Source organism: Chrysochloris asiatica, unplaced genomic scaffold, assembly GCF_000296735.1.
Source record: "Chrysochloris asiatica unplaced genomic scaffold, ChrAsi1.0 scaffold00002, whole genome shotgun sequence".
Classification (NCBI taxonomy): domain Eukaryota; kingdom Metazoa; phylum Chordata; class Mammalia; order Afrosoricida; family Chrysochloridae; genus Chrysochloris; species Chrysochloris asiatica.
The window spans coordinates 49093811-49106516 of record NW_006408520.1 but is presented as its reverse complement, the minus strand read 5'-3'; the positions used below and the strand labels follow the sequence as shown (position 1 = coordinate 49106516).

Sequence of the window (12706 nt, the reverse complement as noted above, 5' to 3'; positions counted from 1 at the left end):
AACATTTTTGTTTAAGGCACCGAAAGAAGACTAAGACAAATGTATTATTGAGAGAGCGTGTCTACAGCCATCCAATGATTGCAGTTGTTGTTATGTGTGTGGAGTCGGTTCGGACTCACAGCGACCCTGTACAGGAGTTCCGAGGATGGAAATCTTTATGGGAGCAGAAAGCCTCATCTTTCTTCCGCGGAACTGCTGACTACCCTACCAGAGCATGTCTAAACATAACAAACGCACATAAACTGGAACCGTCATATATTTGTGTATATTTGTATATGTTATTGTTGTGTGATGTTGAGTGTATTCCGGCTTTTAGCTACCACATAAGACAGAGTAGAACTGTCCTTCCCATAGGCGTTCCAAAGCTGGAATTTTAACAAGAGCAATATAAGTAGGTCTTTTCTTCTGCAGAGTGGCTGGTGGGTTCCAACCATCCACCTTTCAAGTTTCAGAGGCTAACTTTATATATTTAGACATAATTTGCATACATAGTGTAAAGTTTTATGACTTCTTTTTTTGTTAGATAATTGTGCTCCTTCTTAAAGACCAATGATTGATTTTAGATAAACCCACCATAGAGTTTTTAAGCAGAAGGAAGACTCTATCCTGTAACTGCCTAGGGAGAACTTCGGTCCTACTTTTGAAGAATCCTTTGATGTCCCCAAAGCTTGTAGAATGAAGATTCCAAACTCATTTAGTTTTTAAGAAGTGTGACATGTCTGCATGGCTTTTCTGATCTGTAAAGACCAAACCAAGGAGAAGCAAAGGCCTAGCGGGACCTAGATCTCCATCTGCTTCTGAGCCGACTTTGTATATGGTGAACGACAAAACGTTTACAGAAAAGAAGAAAAAGTAGGAGGCACTCTCCAGCCCGGGGCAGGGCGCCCGGGACGGCACGTGACCATAGTTGGGGGTGGGAGGGTGCTGCTCCGGCCGCTAGCTTGTGGACTGGGCCGGGGGCGGGGCCACGGCCGGGGGGCGGGGCCTATGCCCGCACTGCTCGCTCCGCGGTCCCTTATTTGGATCTGCGGGAATGTGGAGCGGTCCTGCAGCGGTATCAGCCTCCTGCCTGCAACTGGGACTGCTCCTAACCTAGGCGCGCCCGCTGCTCGGTGGCGGGAGGGCCAGCCAAGCGCCATGGCCTGCAGCTTGAAGGTAACGACTCGGACGCGTGGTTGGTGAGCCCCTTGCTGCTAAGAGGCACCAAGTCAGACGTGGTGCCACCGCATCCTCATCTCAGTTGTCTTTTCCTGGCATTGATTTTCTTTTTGTTCCTTTGGCAAATGCATATGGAGGGAGATTCTGAAACATGCAGCTGGCACAGCTTCTCTTCTCACCATTCCTATCTGCTCGCGCCTGCATTGAGGGAGCTGCAGACTGTTGGCTCCAGGAGCGAGCAGGGCTGCGTGCCGAATAATGGGGATGGCTGGAAGGGGAGGGTCGCGCAGGTCCCGCGTCTCTGTAGAGCCTGAATTCTTTCTGGGGCCACAGGAAGAGGAGAGGCTGAGCATGGGTTGTTTGTTGGTGAGGGGTACAGCACTTGGAAGGGAGCGCGGGGTAGTAGAAGGGAATGCACTGAACGTTTGATATATAAAGCCAGAAACTTCTGAGTTTACAGGTAGTCCCTTATGAACGAGTTTCCATTGAGATCTGCTAGATTTATGTGCCATTGGCTCTACTTTAGAAAACTTCACAAGAAAATGGATATACGAGTATTTATTACTAGACAATCTCAGATCTTTCTGTGTGGAAGTCTACCCCTCCTTCCTGCCCCCATCTTTGTTGATTTTCTTTCATCAAGTTCGGGTTCTTAGCCTTGACTGAGCATCTTTCTGGATTTACAGCCTTGTGGTCTCTGGTGGGAGGACTTCGTGTGAATCCCGCCTTTTAGAAGAACTTTCCATCCCATGGGGAGAGTTTATATTTGTTTGTTTCTACACGTGTCTAACCTAACTATATGAATCAAAAACATGCACAGCATGAAGATAATACTGGGTCTTGACTGGAGAATGCAAAGGCCTATTTGTTCCAAACATGGAGGTTAGGGGGTGGGATGGGTGTGAACTCCAGAAAACATTTTTTCTTTCCCTTTGGTTGTCTTATGATGAAATAGTACTTGTTTCTTTGTAGGACGATTTTAAACCATAAGAAACCCTATACAGGGTCGCTATGAGTTGGAACGCTAGTCAACATCAGTTAAGAACAACAGTACCGACTAATATAAGTTTCTAGTGCAGTGGGTTTGTTATTTTGTTAGTTTTGTGCTAATTACCTAAATCATCTTCCAACATGTCTTGGTGTTGATGGTGCAAATAAGGAACTAATTTAATAGGTTTTTTTTTTTTTTTTTTTCCTTTCCATTTCTTTGAGTGTAGATATTTCCTGTGACTTTTGGGAACTTCCTCTGTCTGGTTTCAGAACATTTTTTGGGACATACGTGGTAGTAAAATCGAGAGAAAAAGAACACATTGATCTTACAATATAGTTTTTACCTGGAGATTTTTAGCGAAAGGACTGAAATATAAATATGAGTCATCTCTACTATTGTATTATAAGCTGAAAGGGAAATTGAACAACTAACATTTATTGTTGGCCAGCTTCTGTTTTGGTTTCTCGTCTGCCGTGTCCTGCACTTGTTCCAAATGCCTTAATATATTTCCCAAATCATACATGACCCTAATTCAACCCATTCCTTCCAGTGCCCAACACTGCACTTAACCAAAATTTGGGGTGTATATCCACTGTAACTCATCTGGAATGTGAACTGATAAACTGAAGAGAGGACTTTTGAGGCAGTGTCAACTTCATTTTTTGGGTGAACACTTTTATCTTCATACCAGGCTTTGGACTCAAAGATCTTAACTTGAATGCTTGCTCTGCCACTAACTACCTGGGTGACCGCGTACAAGTTACTTTCTTCAGTTTCTTCAATGTAACACAAAAGTAATGCACTTAACTCCACAGACCTTTGGGGAGAGTCAATAAAATAGGATATGTAAAATACTTTGTGTCACATGCACATGATATGTATAATTTCTTTTTCTAACCTAAAATTATAATAATAACAACCATATACTTATTTCTTACTATGAGGAGGCATCAAAAAGCTAATGGGAAAATTCCATTGTCTTTTTATTACATTTCCACAAACTTTCTGAAACCCCCCACATATATTCTCAGTTTGATCATATATTGTTGTTGTTGTTATGCGCTGTGGAGTCGCTTCCAATTCATAGAGACCCTGTACAGGGTTTCCAAAGCTATAAATCTTTACGGGAGCAGAACACCTCTACTCTTTATATTACACACCTGCTACTCTTATGTAAAACTTTACAAATAAAGTATCATTAATTCAAACTCCATGAGGCAACTGAAGCTTCTGAAGCTCTTGAGTTTAAAAGATTTACTCTAGACCACAGAGTTAAGGAGGGAGTTAGCCTGATTTCAGACCTAGCTCTCAAACTTCCCTATACTTCAAAGTGATTCCCTTTACTCTCCCAGGTGGCAACTTTTAAGATACCATAATTCTATCCAGAGGCCTTACCACCTTTGAGAAACAAGGTGCAGCAGTGCTCTGAATCTGTGATTGACCATTACCCATGTTCCTTACTATCTGTGAGAGGCCACACATTGTAGAGTGGAAAACAGAATCAGAGTCCTTTGACCTGGGTTCAGTAGGAGATTGGGCTTTTTTACATGTGTTGTTAGATAGTCACTGCAGCTTGGAGCCTCAATTTCCCCACATTTTAGAAATTGGATGACTTATTAGATTTCCTCACATGGTTGTGTTGTTGATGTTAAGTGCTGTCAAGTTGGTTCCAACTCTTAGTAACCCAGTATAGGATTTTCGAGAAGTGACTGTTGGACTTGATCTGCTGACCTTGTGGTTAACAGTCCACTGCTTTTTGGACAGCACCGTACCAGGACTTACACTGGGTTATTTGTTGTTGTTGTTGTTAAGTGCCGTCGAGTCGACCCATAGCAACCCTGTACAGGGTTTCCGAGGGTGTAAATCTTTACGGGAGTAGAAAGCTTCATCTTTCTCCCGCGGAGCGGCTGGTAGTTTCGAACCGCTGACCTTAAGGTTCGCAGCCCAATTCGTAACCACTACGCTACCAGAGATCCTTATAGTGAGGGTAAAACAATGGACTTTTATTTTTTTTAATGAAACATTTTCCCATGATGTGTAGACTCTGAACTTGGTGTTAGCATCACAAAATGTATAAACCATTGATTCCATTCTCGAATGGGGTATGAAAGGGGTATGCACATTGTTGTTATTAGATGCCATCAAGTTGGTTCTGACCCATAGCGACCCTGTATCATGAGTTTGAAATGCCAACCTTGTAGTCCAAAGTAAATAAATGTTTATATTAGTATGTGGAGTCCTGGTGTGGCGCTGTGGGTTAATGCATTAGACTGCAAAGTCAGTTTGAACCATAAGGTCGAAAGTTCAAGCCCACCAGCCATCCTCCACCACACCAGGACTTCTACTAATGGAAATTTCTGACTAACCAATAGGAGAAACCCATGCTATAGCAGCTAACGAAGGCCATTTTGGAGTAAATGGGTCAGGGTTCATTCTGCTCTTGATGGCTTGCATAACAACAAAAAATCAAACCAAACCAAATCATTGTGAGTCTGTCTCATATTGACGCTCTAGGACAGAGTTTTGAGCCACAAGGTTGTTGATTCAACCTCACCGGCCTTACCTTGGAAACCCTAAGTTGCTCTGATTTGGAAATTACTCGATGGCACATAACAACAACAATAGGATAGAGTAGAACTGCGCCATAGGATTTCCAAGGCCATGATCTTTACAGAAGCATACTGCCACATTGTTCTTTCATGAAGTAGATAATGGTTCAAACCAGGACTTTCTGATTAGCAGTCAAGTGCTTAAGCACTGTGCCACCACCGGGGTTCCATAAAAGAAACCCTTAAAAGATTATCACCCCAATAATGATTTAATTGTGGGATACATACTTACCTCACATTGCATGGACTTGAAGCCAAGAAATATGTGGGTTTTAATTCTGGCTCCACCACTTATTAATTGTATAAACACAAGCACGTTTCTACTTCACTGCCTCGGATTGCAAAATGCCGATGATATGTCCCGTCTTCAGAGGGTTATTCTGGAGATTAAAGGAGGTCTGTATTTGTCATGATAGGTTTGTTATAATGCAGTAAATAACCACCCCAAATTTTAGTAGATGGATTTTTCACTGTGCTCCTGGTCTGGCAGCTCTCCTGGATAGCTCTATGAATAGTCATCTATTAGTCTTTCTATCTAGCGCAGAGTTGGGGAATCATTTTTTCGACCCACGGTCATCACTCGTGGCCCATGCAAAATTATCAACGTTAAAATTAGCCTGCTAGTGTAGTAGATTATGAGCTGAGCTGCTAACCCAAAGATCAGCAGTTCGAATCTACCAGTCATTCTGCAGGAAAACTATCAGACTTTTGTTCCCGTGAAGATTTACAGCCTCAGAAACCCTATACAGGGTCACTATGAGTTGGAATAGATTCCAGGGCACAAAACGACCGTCAATGTATTGGAGTCATGGCGTGGCGCTGTGGGTTAATATGATGGACTGCAAAGTCGCTTTGAACCTCAAGGTAGGCAGTCCAAACTCACCAGTCGCTTCTCAAAACCCTATACAGGGGCGCTATGGGTCGGAACCGACTCAACAGCACTTAACAACAACAAATGTGATGACTGGAGCCGTGGTGTGGAGCTGTAGGATAAGCACTCGACAGCAGGGTCGGTTTGAACCTCAAGGTAGACAGTTCAAACCTGCTGCTCCCGGAAACGCTATACAGGGCTACTTGGAGTCAGAATTGACTCGACAGGCACTTAACAACAAAATGTAATGGCTGGAACTGCGGTTGCCTCGGCAGGGTCAGACCAAATGATATTGTAGCCTGACGTTCCCCACCCCTTTGAAGTGTCCTAAGGAGCTCTGGTAGCGTAGTGGTTACGAATCGGGCTGCGAACCTTAAGGTCAGCGGTTCGAAACTATCAGCCGCTCCGCGGGAGAAAGATGAGGCTTTCTACTCCCGTAAAGATTTACACCCTCGGAAACCCTGTACAGGGTCGCTATGGGTCGGAACCGACTCGATGGCACTTAACAACAACAACAAAGGAGCTCTGGTAGCGTAGTGGTTATGAATAAGGCTGCGAACCTCAAGGTCAGCAGTTCGAAACTATCAGTTGTTCTGCGGGAGAAAGATGAGGCTTTCTGCTCCCGTAAAGATTTGCAGCCTCGGAAACACTGTACAGGGTCTCTATGAGTTGGAACTGACTCCACGGCACAAAACCACCACCACCATGGCCTCTGAATCTCTTCTTCATCCTCTATGTTCAGCTGCCTCTGCAAACCCCACCACCAAAAAAAAAAAAAAAAAAAACCCCAAAAGGAGGATCCTGGGGTATTGTAATCTTCTCTGAAATTTGAGAGTCAAGAAACATATCTGCTTTAATGTGCTTTTATTTGATTATTGGTAAAACTAAACTTTAAAATTTATATTAGCGTTTTGTCTCTTTTTTTTTTTAACCTTTTGTCTTTTTTTGTAAATTACATATACTTTAAAATTTTATGTAAACATTCTCCCCGGTGGAATTTAGTTAAAACCTTAATTTAAGTTCAAGTGTTCTTTTATGTTTTCTCTCTTTGTTCAGTGAGTAATTTTTGAGCAGAGTGTCTTGCACACTTTCTATATTTAACAGATCTATGGTTAAGTGTATTTACATTTTCTTTGTAACCAGCACTGAAGTGGACACTGAGTAGATCGTTGACCCTAAGAATTCATAAGCCATTGAGAAGATCAAGGTTTTCCCAGGGTGATGTGGCTTAGAGACATAAATGGTTGGACAATAACACAACAGATATAGGACTAAGATGCTATTATCTTTTCTATTCTACTCTCCTCATACTCTCCTCATACATAGGCATACCTTAGAGGTATTATGGGTTTGGTTGCAGATCACCTTGATAAAGTGAATATTGCAAGAAAGTGGGACCTGTGAACATTTTGACTTCTTAGTGAATATAAAAGTTATGTTTACACTATGCATTAGTATACTGACTGTGTAATATCATTATGAAAAAGTTTGAAATACCAAAATGGGACACTGAGACATGGAATGAACACAGCTTTTTAAAAAATGGTGCCAATGGATTGATTTGATGCAGGGCTCCTGTGAACCTTCTACTGTAAATAGTGCATTAGCTGCAAAGCATAATAAAGCGCAGCACAATACAATAAGCTGTGCCTATAACATTTGTCTTGATTTATAGGAAGATGATTGAACTTGCAGCCTTCTTGTCTACTCTTTCTTTTCCTGCTTCAGATCTTATCTTTTACCGCATTGCATCAATTGTATCTCATGAAAACCTCTCAAATCTGCCCATTCATTTCTGTCCTTATTCTGCTTTATGCAGAGTCTCCTGTTTAGTCTGACTTTTGAAATAGCCTGCTTTCCTACAGATTCCTCATAATCTTGCCCATCTTCTACATCACTTCTAGAATTATTATGCTAAAATTCAGTGTCCACCTGCGATTCTCAGACTTACACACCTCTTGGCTCTCCAACCCCTGTGAGATAGGCCCATCTTCTTAGGTTGACATTCAAGTTCCTTCAGAATCTGGTCCCTGCCTGCATGTTTTGCCTCGCCACCTTCTATTCCCATCTCTGGTCTTAAAGGTATTGTTATTGTTGTTAACTGCCGTCAAGTTTATTCTAATTCATAGTGTCCCTGTAAATGTTTTCCGAGGAGAAGCTGGTGAACCATGCAGTTCAAACTGACCTTGTGGTCCAGTGCTTATCCTACAGCACCAAACCAGTACTTTCTAAAGGTATTACAAGTCTAAAAATGTAATCATCTCCTTGCAGACCTGTTCTAACAGTGAGATCACAAAGTCTCACTTTCCTTACCTGTGAAATGGGAGTCAGAATATTGCCTAGTTTTTAAGGCTATGTGGAATGAGTCAGTGGAGTACTTAGAACAGAACCTGACATATAATAAGTCCTTGGTAATTATTAGCTACAAAACATCCAACAGATTTGTTTTGGAAGAAGTGCAGCCAGAGTGCTCCTTGGAGGCCAGGATGGCCAAACTTAGTCTCTCATACTTCAGACATATTGTCAGGAGGGACCAGTCGCTGGAGAAGGATATCATGTTTGGTAAGGTGGAGGGTCAGAGAAAAAGAGGAGGACCCCCAGTGAGATGGATTGGCCAAGTGGCAGCATTGATGGATTCAAGCATGGCAACAATAGTGAGGTTGCCCAGGATCAGGCAGTGTTTCATTCTGCTGTGCATACGGTCGCTATGAGTCGGTACCGACTCGATGGCACCTAACAACAACAACAATTATTAGCTATTGGCTGTGGAAGCACTGTGGCTCTATAGGATAGCCACAATGTTGGTAGTTTGAGCCCACCACTTGCTTTCTGCTCTCAACAGATTTACAGCCTTGGGGACCCTATACAGGGTCGCTGTGAGTCGGAACCATATTGACGGCAATAACAACAACATTAGTTTCTGTACATACAGTTTTCTGTGCTGGGAATCCCCTTCACTGTCTCTTCCTCCCCTGATAAGGATTCTGTTCATTTTTCAGCAGGCATTTCAGTGTAACTTCTACAGTTAAGTTTTCCTTTGCTTCAGCGAGCTTCCTGTGAGATCCCATGGCCTTAGTTCTTGTCTCTATATTGTTGTTGTTAAGTGCTGTTGAGTCAATTCCGACCCATAGCAACCCTGTATAGGGTTTCCGAGGAGCAGCTGGTGAGCTTAAGCTGCTAACCTTGAGGTTCAAAGCAACTTTGCTGTCCAACGCATTAACCCACAGCTCCACACCAGGACTCCTGTAGCAGTAGGTATTACCCTGGCTATCAGTTAGCTGTTTACATGGCCTCCCTCTGTTGTTTGACTATTATAAACTCATAGACGCCAGGGGGCCTTTGGTAGGTCAACCAGCCATTGTTTATTGATCATCTGTACACAGATATTGTTCTTGTCCAAAATAAGCTATAAATTATTGGAAAGGCCAATAATTGGATTAGTAACTAAGAGTATAAAAAGTGTTTAAAAAAAATTCTTAGTGTTTTAGGAGTATGAGTGTGTTGGGGGAGGGAGGGAGGCAGCTGGTGGAATTGTTACCCAAATCAGTCTTGAATACTAGGCCTTGTCTTACTCAACTTGGCTTCCCTAAAGACTAGTCCTGCCCTCAGTAAGGACTCCCTAAATGTGTTGAAATTGTCAATTACACAGTTAATTTCTTTGATAAGATAATTGCAGACATGGGGCCAATGTGCCCTTTGTAAATAGCTGAATTCTTCAAAGAGACAGCATGGATTTTTCAGTTTAACACATAGCAAGCACAGAGTATATCAGTGTGCCTCTTCAGTTCCTTCTCAGTTTGTTTCTTGTAGCCTGTTATCACTCCTCATATAAAATCTGGAGTCACTTTAAAACTTGGAGGGAAAAGGAAGAGGTAGCAGGAAGGAAAGCAGAAAGAAAGGAAGTATAAGAGTGCCATATTTTCTGTTTTGATTCTTTTTGATAATTGTTGTTGTGTTAGGTGACTTCGAGTTAGTTCTGACTCATAGTGACCGTATTCACAACAGAACACAGAAACATTGCCAATCCTGTGCCATCCTCACAATCGTTATGCTTAAGCCCACTGCTGCTTCCACTATGCCAATCCATCTCATTGGTGATCTTCTCCTTTTTCACTCACCCTCCACCCTACCAAGCATGATGTCTTTCTCCAGGGACTGGTCCCTCCTGATACTATGTCGGAAGTAAGAGAGAGACAAAGTTTGGCTATCCTGATTTCTAAGGAGCATTCTGGCTATACTTCTTCCAACACAGATTTATTTATTTTTCTGGCAGTCCATGGTACTTTTCAATATCCTTCTCTAACACCATAACTCAAATGCATCAATCCTTCTATGATCTTCCTTCTCCACTGTGCAACTTTCACATGCATATGAGGCTATTGAAAATACCATGGCTTGGGTCAGTTGCACCTTAATCCTTAAACTGATGTCTTTGCTCTTGAACACTTTAAAGAAGTCTTGTGAAGCAAGATATATCACCTTTCCATAGTGCATTTCCATGTATTTAAAATAATAAAACAAATAAAAAAGCAAAATATAAAACAAAACCCTATAACCCAACAATGATACACTTTTCAATCTATGTGATCTTAAAGAATTTTGAAAAAAATAAAAAATCTAGATTCACTAAGACTAGAAAGTCACAGAGACTTCACAGGCACACAGACTATTAATCTGAAACTCCACAATAATTCCAACAGTAGATAAAGCAGAGCAGTTTGTCGAAGAGATCCTGCAGTGACATTCCTCAGTGCTGTCCAGGAGATACTGAAGTTCTAGAAGCTGTCTGTTCTCATTTTCAGTTTTCTTTTTTTTTGGTAACTGAAAGAATGATTTTGCTATGCACAGTAGACTACTTTGGAGACTAGGTTGCTTGTGTTAAAACAACATTGCTTTTGGGTGATTTGATAGCAGAAACAATAATAGTTGCCACTCAGTGCATACCTAGAGTGCTTATGCTGCGTCTTGAGCTAAGAGCTTCCCATACTTTGTCTCATGTACACTTTTGTTACAAATAAGGTACTGATACTTAGAGAAGCTAAGTAGGGGGTTGCAGGTGCTATGACTAGTAAGTGGTGGAGGTAAGGGTCATTTTGGCTTTTAGTGGTTGTGTGTTGTGTACCATCGAGTTGGTTCCAACTCATAGGGTTTCTGAGCCTTTAGATTTTTGCTGTTTTGTACTTCAAAGTCCACTTCTTATCCTGCAGAGAGTCACCGTACTCCTCGAATGTTTGTGTAGTGAGTGTCTTTTACCTTCAGTGTTTGAAAGAACTTTAAATTTATTTCACCATCTTTTACCCCTGACAATATTTAGTTTAGACAATTTTTTAACACCCTCCTGGTTGGACAACTTTTAGCTGTGTTGGCTTTACTTTGTTCCTTCCTCAGATGTTCACTTTGTGACAAAGGAAATGCTCTGTGGGCCAGAGGGGCTGCAAAGACCCAGGAGACAAGAAAGTTCTAATTTTGCCTTTGTCATTGAATAACCCTTTGATCTAGATGACTTCCTAACACCCTCTTGGTTGGACCACTCTTAGCTGTGTTGGCTTTATTTGTTCCTTTTTCAGAAGTTTCCTTTGTGGCAGAGGAAATGCTCTGTGAACTCGAGGAGGGGCTACAAAGACCCGAAAGATAAGAAAGTTCTAATTTTGCCTTTTTCACTGACTAACCCTTTGATCCTGTAAGCATGTAACCCCTCACCCTTTCCCCCAGAGTTTTATCTTCTGTCTGGGAAGGCTGGAAATAACAGTCCCACATGACACTTCAGGGGTGGAATGAAGGAGAAGGAGTGAGATCCAGGGCAAGAGATGGTACAGAGTTTTATTTATCCTGAGGCCAAGCTCAGGGGCCTTACAAAGCTCTGGGAGGAGATTCTAACCAGCCTGCATTTGTAATTTTATTTTCATTTCTTTCCCTTAATGAGGTTAACTGTTTGTATAAGCTTCAGGCACCTCAACAAGTATAAGCCCCCTCAGGTAATATTGGAGAGCACAAGAGAAGGTGCTTATGAATGCACTTTGCGAATCAGAATGTACTGTACACCTGTCAGGTGGGAATGACAAAATTATGCTTGCTGTTATTAATAGTGATAATGGCTTGAACTGAGGAAACCTATCTCGGTGACCAGTGGGATCAAGAAGGGACTGAGATCTTGTGGAAGCAGAGGTAGCATATTAAGCTCTCTGGTAGATTCCTGAGGTAAGTTATATTTCCTCCTCAGGAGGAAAATTTTTATCTGTTTGTGAGAATTTAACATACACTTATGCCTGAAGGCTGAGTTGAACAAGCTCTTATTTTCTTCATTTCCTGGCTTTAGCTGAAAGGTGTAGGAAGGCTTTTTCTAATTGGAGAGCATAGATTTACAAGTGCTAGCAGGATCCCATTACAGAGAGCTTGAGTTAGCTGCTGGTTATTAAAGGACTCATTATTCAGTTTATGGATTATCCAGACCCTGTATGTCTCCCGCCTTTCTGAAGCATACCTTTTATGCATTTTACTGCCAATTAGCACCTCCAGCAGTGCAGAGAAGGGAAGAGGATCTAAACCCCAAATTGGTTAATTTCTGTCCTTGTTAGCAGCTTTGTAAAGGTTTGACTGTAGAAAGGTGGGTTATAGGAAAGTTCAAATGAGTTGAAGGAATTATCTGTTTTTACTGTTGTTTTCTCTCTTCCTCGGTGCAGAGCTTGAGAATGGACTCTGGTTCTGATTTTAAACTGATTTTAAGTCACTAAATCAGACACCTTGGCGCAGGACATCAAGAGGTTTAAGTAAACACAATTTTGGGGCTAGGTAACTTCCTGTGAGACCCTGTGCCCCACTCTTCATATTTCCAGCTCTGTCTTTCATTTCCTGTCTGATGTGGAAAGGTGGGGGGCCCACAACATCTGGTATTTGGGTGAGTGTGGAGAACTTAACTCCTAAAGAATTGTTCAGTGGTCAGGCAAGGAAGGATCCTTATAGTTGGGTCTTTCCAGTGTTTGTTTAAAATTTGTGTGCCTCTGTATATACATAATAAATATAAATCTAAGAACACATATGCTCATATTCATTCTGTTGTTGTTGTTGTTGTTAAGTGCC

General features: G+C 41.9%; 1 protein-coding gene across 1 annotated transcript in view; it reads left to right on the top strand.

Annotated features, from left to right (window-relative positions):
* Window positions 1-1021: 1021 nt before the first annotated feature.
* LOC102813713 (alpha-N-acetylgalactosaminide alpha-2,6-sialyltransferase 3-like) overlaps window positions 1022-12706 on the top strand; it is a 929267-nt gene continuing 917582 nt past the window's right edge. The window contains exon 1 of the mRNA XM_006831027.1: window positions 1022-1155. Within this exon, the coding sequence (XP_006831090.1) occupies window positions 1138-1155 (18 nt within the window). The 5' untranslated portion in view covers window positions 1022-1137. The remainder of the gene's footprint in view (window positions 1156-12706) is intronic.